Raw genomic sequence first — 22,851 nt, 5'->3', positions numbered from 1 at the left:
TAATTAAAATAGATCAATCAATCTACATCAAAACAGTAATTTTAAAATCCCAGACACCATCATTAAATTACTGCGTTCTATAGTTAGATGTCGAGCGTGTAATTACTAAAATAAAAACTTATAACCACAGTATTAGAAAATCGTGGATGTAAAAGTAATAATTAGTAGAAAAAAATGTAAAAGAAAAAAACCACGGGTGTAGTAACAACTTAGATGTGAAGCCCCACCTTCTGTATTAGACAAAAATGATTGGACTAACGAGTTTTTTGTTTCCGTCGTGTTAGTGTCAGTCGCGCAATGTCAGTAAATTTATCATACAGTTTTTTAACTAAATTATAAAAAAGAAAGTAATTACTTTGTTAAGAAATAAGATAATTATTTTGCATAGATGAAACAAAATTGACTAAAAGTGCAAGATATTCAGTGAGTTAAACTTTCAAAAACAAAAAGCTACGACAACACAGTTGTGCACTGTCTGGGGACTAGGCCAGGGTAAACTTGACCACCCGGGCTGGTTCACTGACTTTACAAACACTCTACTAGAAACATATATTTTTAATCAGTTGTGTTGATTTCATTCGAACAATTCTTTGCGAATTAGTTGCCGTTTGCGAAGACATTGGTGGCAAAATTTAAGATCGTCATAGAAGTTGTCTCCCTTGTTTGAGCATCAGTGAATTAATCTCTTGCTTGCATTATTTCTAATCTCATGATGGCCTTGTGGCTGTAATACGAACTGAGCTGTTAACTTTTGTGAGGTCTGTATCACTAAAGTTTTGGTAGACTTGATAGATGTCCGGCTGTTGAGATTGATCTTCTCTATCTTGTAGTACCATGGCAATGTTGCAGCCCCTGATCAAGTTTGACAGACAGCAGGTTTGGCTGCAGCTATTCTATGCCTTTGTTACATTATTTTCTATTTTTGGAGCTTTCAGTACTGTCACGTTATCTACACAATCACACTTAAGCCTGCATGTTATTGTCGTTTAAAACCATTGATTTCTATCTAAAATTGTTTTTTTTTTCTGGTCGATCTCAATAGGAATAACAAACAAATAAATGATCAGATCAAACGTCAACATAATAACAATAAATGACAACCATTGGCGAGCGTTGGGAGTTCCCACTGTGGTCCATCTATGTGGGAGATTTTAGAAAATACTAGACGACCCAGTTTACCGTTGGAATACGGTTTGTCGGTTGCACTGCACAACACAAACCAATATCCTATTACGCTTACCTCACTCTTTATAAAGCCTTTTAACCCCAATAAATTCCACTTCAACGATACTATTTCCCATCAGGGGCGAAACTTCCATGCCGCTAGCGGTATTTTGGTCTGATGTTTGGTTTGTAAAAACCACACTGTATCTGTGGTATTATTATCTTTATTTTAAAGTCACTATACCACGCTCTGCCACAAGTATTAAAATCCATTACACAAACTGTTGTGTCAAATATAGGCAAACCTTCAAATTTTAGTGAAATCCGTCATTCGTTGATCCACTTTGACAGCTAAATAGGAGCACGTAATATGTGCACACATTGGCATTATAACTGTTCGACAGGACCTTCAAAGCGTTCTATGGCGGGAAAGGGCAGAGGGTAGGGACCAAATAGTGGGCTCAAAAATTGTTGCCAAATTTATTTAAATAAAAGAGTTGTTTATGATTATATTTCATTTTTGTACCATTGTTAAGCCCGAGTTCTATTTCTCCTACCACCAAACACATGCTGTCGCCGGCAAAATTCTTAATTCATTCAATATCCGAACGGATTTATTGACTTACATAATTCAGTTACAAACCCGGTTACTTTTTTTTTTTTTGCTACAAAAATTATTTCCAATGTTCCGTGTCTAGATCAGTACATAATATAATGAACACAAGCATTAATTTATTTATATTCTCGAAATGGAAGATCTGTAAAACGTGAACTATTGAAAATTGTTGGAACTTAATAGTAATAGGAATAACATTAACGTTCAATAAACTACGTTTGTTTAAAGTTTTAAAAAATTTACTATGACTGCATAGGTGACCCGAGTGACAGGACCGCTGGCCGATGTCGTCTCAGTTATGACTACAGATAAAATAAAATCTGATTAATTTACTCACCGAAACAATTTTGATAGAGGCTACTCTTAACTGTAAAAAAAAAATAACTACGCCAAATACTATGCCAAATGTATATATATATATATATATATATATATATATATATATATATATATATATATATATATATATATATATATCCTAATTTAACCTATTCCATTGCTAATAAACAAACAATCATAATTTATATAAAATAATTAACGCCTGAAATATTTTAGTCAAAAACTCAATTATTCTTTGCTTTTTTGTATAATTTAACTGTTTTTACGTAATTATTTTTGCTTCGCCTAGATTCTAGATCTACTTGTTCTCTGACAGCTAAAAACTGGTTAAATCTAGAGTATCGGTAGATCTAGAGACACTCTTTGTACTCTAGAATTAGACGATCCGTAAAGCTTATCCTAATGAAAATTGATACATTTTGGAACCTGATAAAAATATCAAACAGACATATTGTTAAAGATATAGTAGCTGACAGAAAATTTATCTTTGTAATGTATTAAATCGGCTTGTGAAAACTGGCAAAGACGCCGGATATGGCCGCCAGTTCAGTTGGTTTAGTTTAATCATCGAATGTTGTGTGCCACCATGTCCCTATTGTATGGTGCTCTTTAAAACGAATGTGGGCGTTACTGGTGCCCAGGATGCTGCAGGTCAACAGAACAGAGCGCCGGCTAACGCTACTGATACAACACAGTAAGTGATTATAGTATCAAGTGCATTGCACTCATTAAAGCGAACGTAAGCGCAATAGTTCTCAAAGACGGGGGGGGGGGGGGGGGGGAGGGCGTTAAATCGCATCCCGCATGGCAGGGGCTGATTAAGTTTGAGCGGGCCCACCTGGCAGAATTTTTTTCGGGCCCCTACATGTGTGTGGTCGTTTGTGTGTGTGTGTGTGTGTGTGTGTCAAATGAAAAATACTTTAACAATAAGTAAACAAATGATAGTGAAAATACGCAAGTATTCCAAGATAGGAAATAATATATAAACTATTGTTATTTTAGCTAGAGAGTAGATACATACTTAGCTCTTGTGTCACGTGGCTCTCTCTATATATATTTTCTATACCACTATAGTTTGGATATCCGCACATACATGTGCAAATTAAACAAAAACGAAGAAAGGAATACATATATACAACACATGCCATTAGAACAGACGAAAAATGATTTTGAAAAGCCATAGTTCGGTTGACAGATGATGAAACAATCGAAGAATGTCTTAACGAAATTTGAAAACACCTCTCCATACCTTTCTAAAAAGGCCTACTGCTGTAAACATATTAGGGTTATAGTGCTGCTTGTCTGGATCAAATGGAAGGCTCAGGGTTACAATAGATATGTCACTGTTTATTATGTTTGTATGTGTGATCAGTCCACTTAACAACTGCATTATCTTTTTAAAAATTTGGTTACCACCGCGCTAGGCGATCAGCAGGGTAAAACAAGTTAATTAAAAAAGTCTAGTGACATTTATGCGCAATTTCCTTATGTTATCTAAAAATAGCTCTGACGTATAATGCTGGGGAGCGTTCAAGCTAGAAGAACGATTGGTTTGTAGGTGTTTATGTAATTTTAAAATTTGTGCCCGAACGAGAGGATATTTTTGAAAACTTTCTTCGGCAATATTGTTCTAAATTATGGCAGGAATCGATTGGTACATGTTTCAAGTCGCTAAGTGGTCTGGTTGCCGAGATATGGGCAAAAAACTGCATTTTTTCGAGGTTTTTTTTTGGCTTTTCCGGGAAATACATGAAAGAAACCCGGAATTTTTATGGCCTATGCTGATCCTCGTAACTTGCTTAACATAATTGCTTTTGGAACTAGTCATCGATATTGCTTCGTTGAGGAGGAGATACGACTTAAAGCTGCGGACACACATCCATCCATCCATCCATTCATTCATACATCCAGAAATGACGGGTTGATAAACGCAATTCTCCAGAATGGAAATTGCGCTAAAAAGTAATTAATTAAATTGTTAAATAATTAAGCTAGGGGATGTAATTTTTAAAAAAATTCAAATCAAGCTAATTTTAAAAAATGTGAATGCAGATTCCGCGGACTTTCAAGCGGGCATTATTGTTGGAATAATAAACTTAGCATGGATTGATCAAGTACAATATTGTAGGTAAAACACGGATATTTTAAATACTGCCTTTTATTTATTTTATACACTGAACGTACTGTTTACTAATTATTATTTTTAATCAATAACAATTTAGATGCCGCTCCTAAATGTCCTCTTTGTTTACTTCTATCTTTCCGTATGCGGATAAGTTTGGGGTATTATAGTCTTTCACTAAATTGAATCAGGCGCGTTCGCCGGTGCCCCGGTAGAGTCGATTTGGCGCCCTGGGCTATCCTGTAAGCCATATGGTGCATATTTCCTTTTTAAAGTGTGCGATAAGCTGTGGGTAGAAAGAGTTACTATAGTCGTTCACTAAATAGAAACTACGGCGTCTTCTGGCGCCCCGAGAGTGTGCTATTTGGCGCCCTTGGCCTTCTCGTGAGCGCTATGGCGTCTTCGTTCGTTTTAAAACGTGCGATAGCTATGGATAAGTTGGGGTATTATAGTCGTTTACTAAGTTGTATCAGGCGGTTCCGCCGGCGCCCCGGGATAGACTGTGAGCACTATGCGTTTATGTTTTTAACAGAATATAAATAAAATCGCACATAAAAAAATTAATTGTACAACAAATGAAAGCAAAAAACGTGTCTTTAATAGAACGGAAACTTATTGCTTTATAAAGATTATTTTTGTAAAGGTTTATTAAACAAACATGTGCGAAAACTGGTTAAAACATTATTTAAGAAAAGACTTATCAACTGAAGTGATGGCATGTAAATTTGACAAGTACGTCAAGGAGCACAGCACGGAATATTTTGGTGTGTTTCAAACAAAAATTGTTTAAAGAACAAAACAGCAATACAGATGTTTAAATAATAAAACAGCAATACAGATGTTTAAATAATAAAACAGCAATACAGATGTTTAAAAACAAAACAGCAATACAGATGTTTAAAGAACAAAACAGCAAACATATGCTTAAAGAACAAAAGAGCAATACAAAAACGTGGATAAGAAAAGGTGATGCTTTATTGACCTGCCAAAGGCAGCTAGCAATCCCTTTCCAACACACCTGAATCGAATTTTTAAACTTAGGTTTCCACGAAAAATCTGGAGAACGTGATGAAACTCTATAAAACTTATACCAACAAAAAAATTAGTTTCAACAAGTTCGGCCTCATGATTTTTACTGCTTGACTTAACTCTTGACTCTGTGGGAGCTAATCCTTTGACTTAACTCTTGACTCTGTGGGAGCTAATCCTTTGACTTAACGCTTGACTCTGTGGGAGCTAATCCTTTGACTTAACGCTTGACTCTGTGGGAGCTAATCCTTTGACTTAACTCTTGACTCTGTGGGAGCTAATCCTTTGACTTAACGCTTGACTCTGTGGGAGCTAATCCTTTGACTTAACGCTTGACTCTGTGGGAGCTAATCCTTTGACTTAACGCTTGACTCTGTGGGAGCTAATCCTTTGACTTAACGCTTGACTCTGTGGGAGCTAATCCTTTGACTTAACGCTTGACTCTGTGGGAGCTAATCCTTTGACTTAACTCTTGACTCTGTGGGAGCTAATCCTTTGACTTAACGCTTGACTCTGTGGGAGCTAATCCTTTGACTTAACGCTTGACTCTGTGGGAGCTAATCCTTTGACTTAACGCTTGACTCTGTGGGAGCTAATCCTTTGACTTAACTCTTGACTCCGTGAGAGCTAATCCTTTGACTTAACTCTTGACTCCGTGAGAGCTAATCCTTCCATTAAGGGTGGGCGACTACACAGTTGAGGAGAAATGTTGCTCGTGTAGGATCTCGGAAATGTCCATGTTGGAATTAGATTGTTGATTAGAGCTGGGAAATTTAGTACACGTCGAGACAATGCAAGATTCTGTGTATGGGCTGAGTGACAGCGGTGCTATGTGACTTAGTGACACAACATAATATTATGTTATGGTCGGTTGGTGATCTCACATAACGCAACCATCTCGTGTGGGCCTACACAGGCAAGAATAAAACAACCCTAACCCTACATAGGCAAGAATAAAACAACCCTAACCCTACACAGGCAAAAATAAAACAACCCTAACCCTACACAGGCAAGAATAAAACAACCCTAACCCTACACAGGCAAGAATAAAACAACCCTAACCCTACACAGGCAAAAATAAAACAACCCTAACCCTACACAGGCAAGAATAAAACAACCCTAACCCTACACAGGCAAGAATAAAACAATCCTAACCCTACACAGGCCAAAATAAAACAACCCTAACCCTACACAGGCAAGAATAAAACAACCCTAACCCTACACAGGCAAGAATAAAACAACCCTAACCCTACACAGGCAAGAATAAAACAACCCTAACCCTACACAGGCAAGAATAAAACAACCCTAACCCTACACAGGCAAGAATAAAACAACCCTAACCCTACACAGGCAAGAATAAAACAACCCTAACCCTACACAGGCAAGAATAAAACAACCCTAACCCTACACAGGCAAGAATAAAACAACCCTAACCCTACACAGGCAAGAATAAAACAACCCTAACCCTACACAGGCAAAAATAAAACAACCCTAACCCTACACAGGCAAGAATAAAACAACCCTAACCCTACACAGGCAAGAATAAAACAACCCTAACCCTACACAGGCAAGAATAAAACAACCCTAACCCTACACAGGCAAGAATAAAACAACCCTAACCCTACACAGGCAAGAATAAAACAACCCTAACCCTACACAGGCAAGAATAAAACAACCCTAACCCTACACAGGCAAGAATAAAACAACCCTAACCCTACACAGGCAAGAATAAAACAACCCTAACCCTACACAGGCAAGAATAAAACAACCCTAACCCTACACAGGCAAGAATAAAACAACCCTAACCCTACACAGGCAAGAATAAAACAACCCTAACCCTACACAGGCAAGAATAAAACAACCCTAACCCTACACAGGCAAGAATAAAACAACCCTAACCCTACACAGGCAAGAATAAAACAACCCTAACCCTACACAGGCAAAAATAAAACAACCCTAACCCTACACAGGCAAGAATAAAACAACCCTAACCCTACACAGACAAGAATAAAACAACCCTAACCCTACACAGGCAAGAATAAAACAACCCTAACCCTACACAGGCAAGAATTAAAAAAAACACTAACCCTACACAGACAAGAATAAAACAACCCTAACCCTCGTTTGACAACACGAGTTTTGTTAAACGTAAAGGCCTTTACTGTGAGATGATGGCTTTTACGGATTGTGTGCAACTAAAAGATGTGATGTAGACAACTTGGTGCCTCAAACGATGGACGACCAGACCTGCGTTGACCTCAAGCCGAATATTCGTTGTTGGACAAGTTGGATGTATCATGACCCTGATACATCACTAGTACAAGTTGGATGTATCATGACCCTGATACATCACTAGTACAAGTTGGATGTATCATGACCCTGATACATCACTAGTACAAGTTGGATGTATCATGACCCTGATACATCACTAGTACAAGTTAGATGTATCAAGACCCTGATACATCACTAGTACAAGTTGGATGTATCATGACCCTGATACATCACTAGTATAAGTTGGATGTATCATGACCCTGATACATCACTAGTACAAGTTGGATGTATCATGACCCTGATATATCACTAGTACAAGTTGGATGTATCATGACCCTGATACATCACTAGTATAAGTTGGATGTATCATGACCCTGATACATCACCAGTACATGTTCTGTACACAAACATTCCGAGGGAAAATTGAACAAAAAACGTGTTGAAACTTTGAGCTCATGTGAAGGTAAATAAAAATACTGACAGTAGAGTTCAGGGAGGTAATGTTGAAAAACACAGAGAAACTTGAGAAAAATATATTGACTTCTCTCCCTTCGACGCTGTACTCTTTGACGCACAGAAAAACGACAGAGCCAAAAACTCCAGGGACAGAGCAGACGATAAACACCACAGATATAAATAGAACCATTTTAACACACGCTTTGTCTCTTCTGGAGATGATATTATTTTTAGGAACTAATGACGCTTGTTTTCTCCATTTGGAAATGTCTACAAATTTCTGTATCAAGCCAACAGTAAAGATGACGACAAGAGCAAACACGGCCAGCTCGACAAAAATGATGACAACAACACTGATGTTTTCGACTACGTCAGAATTTTCAATTTTGACTAGACCAAACACTGTTGAATTGTCGACTTTGTTAAATTTTGGTCCAATTTTGTTGGCCACAAAAGCCGGTATAACACTTCCAAACATGCAGCCATAAATGGCACAGGAAACCATGGCTGTTCGCTTTGGTGTGATGAGGGCCTTGACCTTCAGTGGCACAGCTATACAGAGGAATCTTTCCAGACTTATAAAAGCTGTCAGACAACCGGAAATACGGCTAAACATCAAATGAGGCCAACCCAAAATAAGATAACCGATTGCGTTGATAACTTCTGAATTAATCTTGTCATGTAGAAAGTTTGGACTGTAGATGACCACATGTCCAACCATAGTGATGTGTATACCAATGTCCGCTATGGCAAGACTCAACAAAGAAATGTTGATGGTATCGGTGAAGCCCAGTTTCATGAAGACGATGATGTTGATACTGTTGAAAATGAGACCAGCAATGTTGATAAGCCCACCGATGATGACTATGCTGACCAGAGTAAAGTGGTTGAACGTGACGTCATCCATCAAACCTAAAGTTCTGATATTTGCTCCACAGGTCGTTAGATTAGTTTGTGTTTCTGTACCGGGCTTATCCATCAGAGATCTATTGTTTGCTTCATTTTGTTAAGGTACACTTTATTTTTTTCTTTGTCAATTTTTTCTCGCAATGCTTTTATACTTTATTTGCGATTCGTTATTACATAACTTGCATATTTTGATTTTGTTTGCTATACAGATATGTGTTTATAAAGGTGGAAGCGTTTGATAAATCTATCCCACAGTTTGTGTTGAATGGTTTGTGGTGTTGTATAGACCAGAAACTAAAATCTTCCCAGCTTGATGCGGTGAGTGACGACCTGAATGTTGTATGCTATTTCTGAAGTTACTTTTTCTGGTAAGTAAAATAAAACTTGCCAGCTGTTATTAAAATGTTGTGAGTTCACCTATCTAATTATTGTCCCAGGTATAATCACTCAAAACAAAAGATACATTATTTCAAGAAGTTGGTTTTGCCGGCTATTGAAATAGTTTATGTGTAGAGACTAAATATCAGTTTTGTGTCATCACCCTCATTATCTTACTGTGTTATCACCATCATTATCTATCGGTGTTATCACCATCATTATCTTACTGTAATTGGCGTACCAGTGAATCACATAGTCGCTGGTCTCCTCTAGAAGACCCGCCCAGAAATGACGTATGTTATTATTTTTGTCGCTTCTGTTCATTTTATTCTACTGCTCATACAAGTCGTACACTGTTCTCGATTAGCTGCTAAAGCTAGTCAAATATTTGAACACAATGAGTGTACTGTTACTTAGTTTGTCAGTCCTTTATAAAAGGTTAATAACTCTAGACCACAGGCAAATAAATCTATAGTTTCAAAATTTTAAAATAGTCTTATTTAGTCAACGTTTTAAAGCCATATCGTACGAAGCGTTAGTTCTATAAATTCCATAAAACAACTTTAGTAGCAGAGTCCTCCTACGTGTGGCAGGATTAACACGCTACATACGACTTCTATCATTTGTTTATTTTTTAAGTTTTACAAAGCCATTCTGCAGTGATTGAAGATTCATTCTGATCACGCTAGAACTCATCTTATCAATCCTACCATAAACTTTGACACCTGTATTGCTGTTTTTTTCTTTAACAATTTCCAAAATGTATCCTGAAAATCAAATTTTATTCTAAAGCAATAGAAGATTAGCGAAACGTCAAAAATAAACGTATCGCATTCAAACCCTAAACTAGTCAGTCTGTTAAAAACTTGAACACGATGCATACACAAATTTGAACGCAAATATTTGGACAGACATTTGGACACAAACATTTGACACAAACATCTGGACACAAACATCTGGACACAAACATTTGACACAAACATTTGGACGCAAACATTTGGACACAAACATCTGGACACAAACATTTGACACAAACATTTGGACACAAACATTTGGACACAAACATTTGGACACAAACATTTGGACACAAACATTTGACACAAACATCTGGACACAAACATTTGGACACAAACATCTGGACACAAACATCTGGACACAAACATTTGACACAAACATTTGGACGCAATTATTTGGACACAAACATTTGGACACAAACATCTGGACACAAACATTTGGACACAAACATTTGGACACAAACATTTGGACACAAACATTTGGACACAAACATCTGGACACAAACATTTGGACACAAACATTTGGACACAAACATTTGGACACAAACATTTGGACACAAACATTTGGACACAAACATTTGGACACAAACATTTGGACACAAACATTTGGACACAAACATTTGGACACTAACAAAACGTGAAACTTGTGATCGTGCTAGCCACTGACTTTTCTATTTACTTTTCGTGGCCAGAAGAAAACAAGCCAGTGATTTGTGTAGAAAGGTGAAGTAAAGATTTACCTCCCTTCTATGTTTTCTTAAGTTGCTTGTCCACGATGATAGTTTTATAAGCTTTTATTTAGTTCATAATGTCTCTCTTTTTGTTTGTTTGTTTGTTTGTGGATTAGGGGTAAATCTTGTCAAAGCGATTCTGGCTTTTTATTTTTTTGACAATCTATACTGAACCAGGATTTTCCATGTTTCAAACTGTAATTGTGTGTTAAGCATAACTTAGTTTAAAAGTCCTTGTACGATACTTCCTTAACAAAATTATTGAATCCTCATTAAGTAAATACATATGTTTGTGATTTGAAAACTTTATCGATATCTTAAACTTGCACACGATTAAAAAGCAGGTGAAAAATATATTATGTTTAAAGTTTTTAAATATTTCAGGTGACTGCAGGGGGTAGGTACACATTTTATTTAATCTATCTGGGCCAGTTATGTGACTGTGTTGGTGGGGGGGGGGGGGGTAATGTGTATGGGTGTGTTGGGGAGTATGTAGGTGTGTGTGTGTTTAGAAGTGGGTGGGATTGTATGGGTGTTTGCCAAACTCAAACAGTGTTGTATGTGTGGCTATTTATAATTATCTGAGTTTTTACGTATTCAAGTTAGTAAACTTTGACTAAAACTAGTCGCATCTTTCGTCTCCAGCACTATGTTAGCTGAAATATTTTCGTGTCCAGCCATATGTTAGCCGAAATGTGATATCAACATTTAACATATTTGCAGTGATTGAAATAAATTTTAAAATCAAACGAAAGGATAGTCATAGTACAAATTACTATTTATAACAGTCTTTTTAAAAAATCTTACCACAATTATAATTCTCAATAACATATATGCAAATAAATAAACCACCAACTACCCAATAAAACAAAAAATATAATTAATCGATAAACTAAACATCCGACCTACACTGGTGATTATACTTTGTGCAACAGTTCCTTGAGAGTGTTTGAAATCATGGCTGTCGAAACACAAAACACAAACATTTTATGTAGCAAAAATATCATTCAGCTGATCCCATCTTTTCTCTTACAATGTGAAGATCGAGATGACCCCTAAGGTCAGTCATCAACGTCTGTCCACTAGCTGATGTTCGAGAACATAGGTCTCGGTATAGTGACCCGTGCAAAAATCGAAAAACTTTGACCGGCCATTTGAGGGTGTTAGGACTCTAGTTTGCGGCAACCAATCTTCTAGGAAAAAGTGTCCAGAACATCTGGTTGAATTTGGAGCTCATTTTTAAGTAGATAAAAATAGAGACAGTTGGGTTCAAGGAGGCCATGTTGAAAATCATAGAGAAGCTGGCAAGAAATACATTGACTTCCTTCCCTTTGACACTATAGTCTTTGATAAATAGCATAACCACTGTCCCCACGACCACTGGAAATGTACAAAATATAAACACGCAAGATATAAATAGAACCATATTAACCAAGACTTTATCGCGTGTTGAGAATGTGCTATTTTTAGAGCTTGATGACGCGTGATTTCTCCATTTTGACAAGTCGACATATTTCCGTATCAGTCCGACAGTGAAGATGACGACAAGAGTGTAGACGGAGAGCTCGACAAATATTGTGATGACAAAACTGATGTTTTCTATGTCGTCGCTGTTTTCTATCAAGACCAGACCAATGACAGTCACGTTTGTGTCTTCGTTAGACTTCGGTCCAATTCTGTTGGCCACAAATGCCGGGATGACACTACAAATCATGCAGCCATAAATAGCACAGGAAACCATGGCTGTTCGCTTTGGTGTGATGAGGGCCTTGACCTTCAGTGGCACAGCTATACAGAGGAATCTTTCCAAACTTATAAAAGCTGTCAGACAACCGGAAATACGGCTAAACATTACGTGAGGCCAGGCCAGGATCAGATAACCAATGGCGTAGATGAGTTCAATTTTGGATTTATCCTGTGCCATATCAGGGCTGTAGATGACCACATAGCCAATCATCGTGATGTGTATACCGATGTCCGCTATGGCAAGACTCAACAAAGAGATGTTGATGGTATCGGTGAAGCCCAGTTTGATGAAGACGATGATGTTGATGCAGTTAAAAATAACGCCGAAAGCGTTGAAGAGCCCACTGAAGACGTAGGTGCTGGCTAGCGTTAAATAGCTGAAGGTGAGGTCATCCAGTAACCCGTGTAGTTGAAGGTTAAAGTTATCTTCTCCTGCCGTGTCCGTCAAGTTACAACTTGTCGAGCTCTGCATGTTGATGGTTGATTTTGTTTGCCTAAATCTATAGTGCGCCTTAACTATCGCTGGTGGCAAACTAGTAGCAAGTGACAACGTTAACCGCACTCTGTAACGTACTAAAAAACGGCGGCTACTCAATGAAATGTAGTGACCAACGACTAATAAATGTAGTGTTATCCGGAGTAAAGTTTCTTTGTGTAAAGTAGATTTATGTTTTTGATCTCAAGTGTAATAGTGTGGTCTCCTCTCTCGATGGATCCCACCCACACAACTTAAATGACTGGTATCATCTGACAGTCGACTACACACGAACCTATCATTTCCGCTGAACGCTGCTCTAGATTTCTAAAACCTTCTAATGTCGTTATTTTTTATTCCCAAGTGAACAATTTTAGATCTTCATTGTGTATAATCTCTTCACAATGTAACAATTTTACGACAACACATCTCTGATGTGACGACAAATAGCTACAGCTATCATCAGCAGAGTTGCAATTTGGCACCACATCAACAAGTCTATCATTAGTTTAAACTCTAAACGATATCGTGACTTTCCTATTGGATTTTCTAATAGGTCACAACATTTAGTTGTCGACTATGTTCTCTTAGATAAATAAACAAAGACAAAACGCAGAAATTAATGTCGTCAGTAATTAGAGGGAAAATAAACATTGCGTTTAAGATCGAATTTTATTATACTTTATTTGTAATCACCCATTTCAAAAGCTGGTGACCAATGTTTATATTTTTATAGAACGAAAGTTTACAACGTTGAAATAAATATTTCACTTGCACAAGTCATTTTGTGTTATCTGTCATTAGGAAGTCCAAATTATCAACAAAAAAATGCGTTTTGGGTTCTTTTTTTTTTTTTTTTTTTTTTTTTTTTTTTTTTTTTTTTTTTTTTTTTTTTTTTTTTTTTGTAGTTTTTAAAAGAGAAAAATCAAACCGCTTCTGATACGGTTACACGAATATTTTATACGAGAAAAATGGCCCGTTGAGGAAGGATACACCGGGCGCTAGGTTGATAGTGCTGTCTCTTTTCTCTAAACTAAAACCAACCCCCCCCCCCACACCACCCCCACCCCCCCCCAAAACACACCACCCCCCCCAAAAACACACCACCCCCCCCAACCCCCCCCCCCCACCCCCCACCCCCCAAAAAACATGTCTACCGTCCCATTCAACGAAATATAATTATATACTTTTTCCAGTGTCCGACCCCTCCCAGAAAATTCTACACCCGCCCCCGAAAATTTCAAGTACCCCCACCCCTCTACGGGGAGGAAAAAGTCTAAATTAACCCCCCCCACTTACCCCAGCCCCCCCCCCACTCACCCCAGCCCCCCCCCCCCCCCCCCACACACACCACCCCCCCTAAAAAAACATGTCTACCGTCCCATTCAACGAAATATAATTATATACTTTTTCCAGTGTCCGCCCCCTCCCCGAAAATTCTACACCCGCCCCCGAAAATTTCAAGTACCCCCACCCCTCTCCGGGGAGGAAAAAGTCTAAATTAAAACCACCCCCCCACTCACCCCCCCCCCCCACACACACACACCACCCTCCCCCCACCCCCCACCCACCCCCTCTAAAAAAAAAACATGTCTACCGTCCCATTCAACGAAATATAATTATATACTTTTTCCAGTGTCCGCCCCCTCCCCGAAAATTCTACCCCCGCCCCCGAAAATATCAAGTACCCCCACCCCTCTCCGGGGAGGAAAAAGTCTGAAAGAAACACTGGTGTCGCGCTTAGCCACTACCCAAAGAATTGCATTAAAGAAATTGCAAGAAAACCACTTTTTAGATTAGACACATTAATTAGGCGGTAATTTTATTATAGAGTATCGATGAAGAAATTTCTTTTGAGTTGGGGAGGGGGGGGGGGGGGCTCAGACGTTCTTACGCGTGGGGTGGGGCTTCGCCCCTACCCGAAGAATTGTATGCAAGAAACTCTTCACGCAAACCATTTAGATTAGACAACATTTCCTTTGTATTCAATGTTTACGCGATAATCAATGACGTCATTATATTACTGTGTGCACTTTCCGCCTTGATATTATTTTCAACTCTATGTTAAATGTGTCGACGTCATACTTCGTTTTCGTTTCACTGTGCAAGTTTTAAATTTCCTTATGTTTTCTCTAGAGCGTTCTTGTCAGACAGATAGATAGATAGATAGATAGATAGATAGATAGATAGATAGATAGATAGATAGATAGATAGATAGATAGATAGATAGATAGATAGATAGATAGATAGATAGATAGATAGATAGATAGATAGATAGATAGATAGATAGATAGATAGATAGATAGATAGATAGATAGATAGATAGATAGATAGATAGATAGATAGATAGATAGATAGATAGATAGATAGATAGATAGATAGATAGATAGATAGATAGATAGATAGATAGATAGATAGATAGATAGATAGATAGATAGATAGATAGATAGATAGATAGATAGATAGATAGATAGATAGATAGATAGATAGATAGATAGATAGATAGATAGATAGATAGATAGATAGATAGATAGATAGATAGATAGATAGATAGATAGATAGATAGATAGATAGATAGATAGATAGATAGATAGATAGATAGATAGATAGATAGATAGATAGATAGATAGATAGATAGATAGATAGATAGATAGATAGATAGATAGATAGATAGATAGATAGATAGATAGATAGATAGATAGATAGATAGATAGATAGATAGATAGATAGATAGATAGATAGATAGATAGATAGATAGATAGATAGATAGATAGATAGATAGATAGATAGATAGATAGATAGATAGATAGATAGATAGATAGATAGATAGATAGATAGATAGATAGATAGATAGATAGATAGATAGATAGATAGATAGATAGATAGATAGATAGATAGATAGATAGATAGATAGATAGATAGATAGATAGATAGATAGATAGATAGATAGATAGATAGATAGATAGATAGACAGACAGCGAAACTATTATTATAGATGAGTATAAAGTTGTTTAAGTCTTAATCTGTCAAAAGTTTTATTTCTTTAAGGGCATGTGCGGGTGCTGAATACCAAATTGGCCAAAATGCTTATTTCCGACCGTTTCCATGGTGATGGCGGCTTTCTTGAAATGTACTTTCCTTTTTAACATCGAAAACCTGAGTGGTAGATGGATGATTGATGGATATCTCTGAGAAACACATAGTGGTAGATGGATGATTGATGAATACCTCGATCTGTGAGTCCACATAACTAAAATAGTGTTGTATCAACCTCTGCAATGCTTGTGGGGACCAACTTTTTATTCGACCACATTTTAACTCCATTGTTTAGACAATGTTTCCGATGCACATTAACGATTTAACTTCCAGTACATTTTCTTAAACTCGCACATTCTCTACTACCTCTGAATAATATATTATTTTAGTTTGTCATTTGTAAATAAACCTTAAATTTAAATTGTAGTAAATTCACATTGTAGGTAACCGATAATTTATATGTATCTATGTTGTAGAGATCCTAGCGCCGTTATAGTTTCTCGTGTGCAACGGAGAGATTTAAATTAGAATTATTCTTTAGCAGATCTTAGTGTTTTGACTGAATATACGTTTTATCCTGCTTAAATTTTATTTCATTTGATGTACAAGTTATTCACCTTTTTCAAGTTAATTTTAGTCATAACAACCTTTTTATTGGCTTTAGCCATTAATTGTGAGCATAATTAACTTTTCGATATAAGTATACATGCCTAACGCTATTTTAATTTATTTTTATACATTTTAAATTTTACAAGCTTTTTTTTTAGTTTGCAACGTCTTTTTTTGTTCGTTTGTTTGTGGGTTTGTGAGTACTATCTTATCTCAATTTTGACCCACTTTTAATGCACCGATTTCGTTCAATCTTTCCAGATACGTTCCACTTATATGACAATACAAGTATATCTATTTTTTTAAATTTAATTAGATGTTTAATTAATCATTACACAAAATTAATTAATTAAATGGTTTCGAAACTAAGGGAAGATGACAAAATTAAATCACTCGATAGATTACTATATTCCAGGGGTCTCCAAACTACGGCCCACGGGCCCGCGAGGTCCTCTCATCCGGCCCGCGGAGATCTTTTTGTCCACGGAAAAAACGTTTGTTGGTGATGGCTGAGGAACTTTGCCCAGAAAAATCAAAGACATGCCTGGAAGAAACTGGCCCCCGAACTGAAATTTGATAGTTAATGCGGCCCTCGGACTGAAAAGTTTGGAGACCCCTGCTATATTCAATAACAGACGTTGTTGACAGCTGATATTCATGAGAATTTTTACAATTGTAGAACCAGTCGATCTATGCAAAGCTATCAGGGGCAGATAATAAAGTTTTTAAATTACTGAAACTACGGGGAGGTAGCAAGATTAAGAACTATCTTTTGCTTGGTCAGCTAGCTGTTGTCTGTAAATTGTGGTAACGGACGGCTGCTTTCAGGGCTCGCGGGCTACAGTTGGTGTTTTAAAACAAATATTTTGGTCGTGTTGACTCCATTAATTAGGAATCAATAAAAAGTGGAAAATAAAAAGAAAAATTATCAAAACCAGCAAGAAGCTTTTAAATGCACTGAATATAAGAAAATAAAACGAATCTGCTTTTCTTTCTTTTACAAATTTTCTGTGAGAAAGCAGATTTGTTTTATTTTCTTGTTTTCAGTGCATTTAAAAGCTCGTTCCTATTTTTTATAAATTATATTTGTTTTTTAATCATAATTTTTCTAAAATCTTGAGAGGTTGGCACCTTATTTCTGTTTTTACTACATGTAAACTCATTGGTGAAACAGGCCGTACGGAAATTGTCTAGAAAACAGGTTTCGATACGTCACCTGTCTAGACCACCTGGACTCCATACAGCACTCGCTGTCTAGACAAACTTCCCTCAATGTAGGTCTCACGAGTTGAATTTGTTGACAGATTCAAACGGAAATCGCGTAAAATAAAATGGATTTCAGATATCACATAGCCACAAGGCGCTGTGTGTTAAGCGCTATAACAGAAACTGAATGTTCTTCAATGCCTTCACACAACAACGCACGAAACATTCAGGTAAAAAAAAATATTTAATGCGGGTTATATCGGGTACATGGGCTAAAATTAAAACAAAAATGTTTTCCTCTGTCGCTGCTGTCGTTAAGAAATGCGATGTCCACACAGAGAAAAAACGTCAAGAAGAGACAGAAACAATAAACACCACAGGTATAAACAGAACTAATTTATCCTGTGTTGAAAGCGTTCTATTGGTAGTAACTTTTTACGCCTGTTTCCTCCACTTGGAAATGTCCACAAATTTCTGTATCAAGCCAACAGTAAAGATGACGACAAGAGCAAACACGGCCAGCTCGACAAAATTTGTGATGGCCAAACTAATGTTTTCTATTGAGTGAAAGTCTTCTAATGTTAAACCAATGAGTAGTTGTTTGCGTAGATCTTTACATATTTGGCCATTACCATTATCTACTAGCACTGGGACCAGTCTTTCTTCTAGATTTTTTTCTCCGGGGGGGGGGGGGGGGGGGGCGGACAGCATTTTCCGGGGAGGGGGCGAACACTGGTAAAAGTATGTTTTCGATAAAATTCATTTTCCTTCGGAGCGGTAGACTTTCACCGGGGGAGGGTAGACCTACAGGTGTGTATGTGGGCCTACAGGTGTGTATGTGACCTACATGTGTGTATGTGGGCTTACAGGTGTGTATGTGACCAACAGGTGTGTATGTGGACCTACAAGTGTTTATGTGGGATTACAGGTGTGTATGTGACCTACATGTGTGTATGTGGGCTTACAGGTGTGTATGTGGACCTACAGGTGTGTATGTGACCTACAGGTGTGTATGTGACCTACAGGTGTGTATGTGACCTACAGGTGTGTATGTGGGCCTACAGGTGTGTATGTGACCAACAGGTGTGTATGTGGACCTACAAGTGTTTATGTGGGATTACAGGTGTGTATGTGACCTACATGTGTGTATGTGGGCTTACAGGTGTGTATGTGGACCTACAGGTGTGTATGTGACCTACAGGTGTGTATGTGACCTACAGGTGTGTATGTGACCTACAGGTGTGTATGTGGGCCTACAGGTGTGTATGTGACCTACAGGTGTGTATGTGGACCTACAGGTGTGTATGTTGACCTACAGGTGTGTATGTGACCTACAGGTGTGTATGTTGACCTACAGGTGTGTATGTGACCTACAGGTGTGTATGTTGACCTACAGGTGTGTATGTGGGCCTAAAGGTGTGTATGTTGACCTACAGGTGTGTATGTGGACCTACAGGTGTTTCTGTGGGCCTACATGTGTGTATGTGGGCTTACAGGTGTGTATGTGGGCCTACTTGCTTTCAATATGTTATAGATTAATTCTTAGTTAAATAGTGCCAACTATGTTATTGCATTTCATAATTGTTTTCTCCGAGAATATGAAAGTGTGAATAGTCATACATTGGAGCAAAGATTTGAACCCAATCTAACCCAATGTCCACTGTCCATCTGACTCCATGTCCACTGTCCATCTGACTCCATGTCCACTGTCCATCTGACCCCATTGACCACTGTCCACCTAAACCAATGCCCACTGTCCATTTGACCCCAGGTCCACTGTCCATCTGACCCCATGTCCACTGTCCATCTGACCCTAGGTCCACTGTCCATCTGACCCTAGGTCCACTGTCCCTTTGACCCCATGTCCACTGTCCATCTGACCCTAGGTCCACTGTCCATCTGACCCTAGGTCCACTGTCCATCTGACCCAGGTCCACTGTCCATCTGACCCCATCAGTGTGTCTAGCAGGTGTGGCCATATTTTGGACTGTATTATTGTGTATCGTAATGTTCTGTGTTCAGAGAGTGCGGACTTATGGTATGTCTATACATAAACCACAGCTTCAAACAAGCAAAAACTGACCAAGATTTTAAACGAAAAGCACTTCTTTTGTTTCCACAACTAGGAGCGAGAATTAATCGAGCGTGAGAAAATAATTGCCTCTGACCATCGGGGACAAAATAGTGACCAAAACACTTGCTGAAATCTGGAGCTCATTTTGAGATAGATGAAAATGTTGACAGTCGAGTTGAGGGAGGCAACGTTGCAAACAATTGAAAAAGTTGCAGTAAAAATGTTGATTTCTTTTGCTTTGACGCGGTAGTCTTTATAAAATAGAACAGTAATTGTACTAACTACCTCGGGAAATGAACAGATTATAAACACCACAGATATAAATAGAACCATCTTAACCAGAACGTTGTCGCGTGATGTCATTGTGCTATTTTTAGAAACCGAAGACGAACGTTTCCTCCATTTGGAAATGTCCACAAATTTCTGTATCAAGCCAGCAGTAAAGATGACGACAAGGGCAAACACGGCCAGCTCGACAAAATTTGTGATGGTCAAACTGATGTTTTCAATGGCGTCACTGCTTTCAAATTTGATTAGACCAATCAATGTTGAATTGGTTTCCAGGTTAAACTTCGGTCCGATTTTATTTACAGCAAATGCCGGGATGACACTACAAATCATACTGACATAAATGGCACAGGAAACCATGGCTGTTCGCTTTGGTGTGATGAGGGCCTTGACCTTCAGTGGCACAGCTATACAGAGGAATCTTTCCAGACTTATAAAAGCTGTCAGACAACCGGAAATCCTAACAAACATAATGTGGGGCCATCCCAAGATCAGATAACTCACGGCATGGATAAGTTCTAGATTTGTCTTATCCTGTGTTACTGCTGGTGTGTAGATGACCACATAGCCAATCATCGTGATGTGTATACCGATGTCCGCTATGGCAAGACTCAACAAAGAAATGTTGATGGTATCGGTGAAGCCCAGTTTGATGAAGACGATGATGTTGATACTGTTGAAGATAATACCTGCAATGTTGATAACCCCACCAATGACGACCATGCTGGCCAGAGAAAAATAGCCGAATGTGACGTCATCCATTAATCCATGTTGGACAAAGTTGAAACAACTTTTGTCGGTGCTGTCTGTAGTACAAAAGCTGACGTCATCTATGGTGGATGTCACGTTGTCAGCCATTGTGTTGTTCAATGTGCTGTTTTCGCTTTCCACTTCAATCATCGGATTAATGGCGAATATTCTAGTGTGTATCAAGTTAATGTAGTCTGATAACTTATTTTAATACTGTAACAAATTATTTAATTTTATGTAACTCCAGATCTGTTTGATTTAGTTGATGTGTAGTAGCTCAAGAAAATAGTATGTCCACTAATGTTTTCTGTATTTCTGTGAATCTCCCCATACTGGTTAGACCTGACGTAGTCCCTAGGTAGAGGGTAACTCGCTTCTGGTGATAGCTTGGTGATCGTCACCAAACTAAATCCTTGTCTGTACCTTGAAAACTTTTTCTGATAACAAACTAACTAAAACTTATTTAGTAATCTAAAACAACAAAAATCGAACCTTAATAATAGCGTGGTAGACAAAACACCAGCAACCTTTTAATTTCCCTGAGACTAAGTCAGCATTATTACTTTAAATCGGGTTGTTTATGAAAATTATTTTGTTAAAAGTGAATAATTCTGGGTGTTGGAGAGAAACACTGTTTAATTTTTTAATTTAAAAAAATGAAACAATGGCGATCACTTAAACATCAAATTAAATGACTACGTGATCTTTTATTATTGCCTGATGGTAGTTTTCGGAGATTTGACTCTACTGATGATTACTGTTTTTGTCGAGATACATCAATTAGATGCTAGCGAAAAATAAGTAGTAGAAGTTTCTATTGGTCTGGTTGGTCCTAATTTGTAAATCAATAATTGTCGGTGATAGTTCGTCTGTTCTTGTTTAAAGGGGCAGCTCTCGAAAAGAAACTATCTACATTATTTTACAGTTCTCTGTTATACAAAGTTTTGGTGTATGAGGACGTCACTGTAATTTCTCCACACATTTTTTTACATGTAGGTGAAGCAGAGTTTTGCTGAAGTATTTGTTTATCATCTGTGCTGTGAAACCCTGGGCTAGTACTAAAACTTGCAGACCAATTCACGTATGAAGGTGTTGGTGCAAACTTGGGCACACTCAAAAGTAAACGTCTAACAACTAGACTCACTTATGCCTTAGTCTTGTCGTGTAGAGTAGGCTAATTTATGCCTTGGTCGTGTAGGATATGTATTAAATGTATGTCGATTCTCCCTTCCTGAATACGTATAACGTTAATTAACAAATTCTTTCAAATACAAATATGTGACATTATTCCTATGAATTTATTTCATGTGACTTTTTTTGTGACTTTTTTCCTGTGATTATATTTCCCACAATCAGTTGTGTGATGAAGAAAGTGTGAGAGAAGTGCGGGAGTCATAAACCTCAGTAGCTAGTGAGCCCAAAGAGTATACTCAACTCAACATCGAGGTGATGTTCGGTACGAGGTGATGTAGAACTTGTTGATGTTTGGTACGAGGTGATGTAGAAAGTTTTGATGTTCGGTACGAGGTGATGTAGAAAGTTTTGATGTTCGGTACGAGGTGATGTAGAACGTGTTGATGTTCGGTACGAGGTGATGTAGAAAGTTTTGATGTTCGGTACGAGGTGATGTAGAACGTGTTGATGTTCGGTACGAGGTGATGTAGAAAGTTTTGATGTTCGATACGAGGTGATGTAGAACGTGTTGATGTTCAGTACGAGGTGATGTAGAAAGTTTTGATGTTCGGTACGAGGTGATGTAGAACGTGTTGATGTTCGGTACGAGGTGATGTAGAAAGTTTTGATTTTCGGTACGAGGTGATGTAGAACGTGTTGATGTTCGGTACGAGGTGATGTAGAA

At 37.9% G+C, this 22,851-nt stretch overlaps 2 protein-coding genes across 2 annotated transcripts; both read right to left on the bottom strand.

Moving 5' to 3' along the window:
* Positions 1–11,980: 11,980 nt before the first annotated feature.
* On the bottom strand, positions 11,981–13,027 carry LOC131954020 (adenosine receptor A1-like). Its single transcript, XM_059317502.1, has one exon. The coding sequence runs from the start codon at positions 13,025–13,027 to the stop codon at positions 11,981–11,983; it is 1,047 nt and encodes a 348-aa protein (XP_059173485.1).
* A 5,289-nt stretch (positions 13,028–18,316) lies between these two features.
* LOC131954019 (uncharacterized) lies at positions 18,317–21,101 on the bottom strand. Its single transcript, XM_059317501.1, has 2 exons — positions 20,348–21,101; positions 18,317–18,438 (listed from the first exon to the last, which is right to left on the bottom strand). Exons 1-2 carry the CDS (start codon positions 21,099–21,101, stop codon positions 18,317–18,319), a joined length of 876 nt encoding a protein of 291 aa, XP_059173484.1.
* Positions 21,102–22,851: the final 1,750 nt, after the last annotated feature.

The sequence above is a fragment of the Physella acuta genome, unplaced genomic scaffold (assembly GCF_028476545.2).
Source record: "Physella acuta isolate Inbredline_101_S28 unplaced genomic scaffold, ASM2847654v3 ptg000969l, whole genome shotgun sequence".
NCBI classification, from domain to species: domain Eukaryota; kingdom Metazoa; phylum Mollusca; class Gastropoda; family Physidae; genus Physella; species Physella acuta.
The sequence above is the reverse complement of the archived record's forward strand: the minus strand, read 5'-3'. Positions and strand labels throughout refer to the sequence as shown.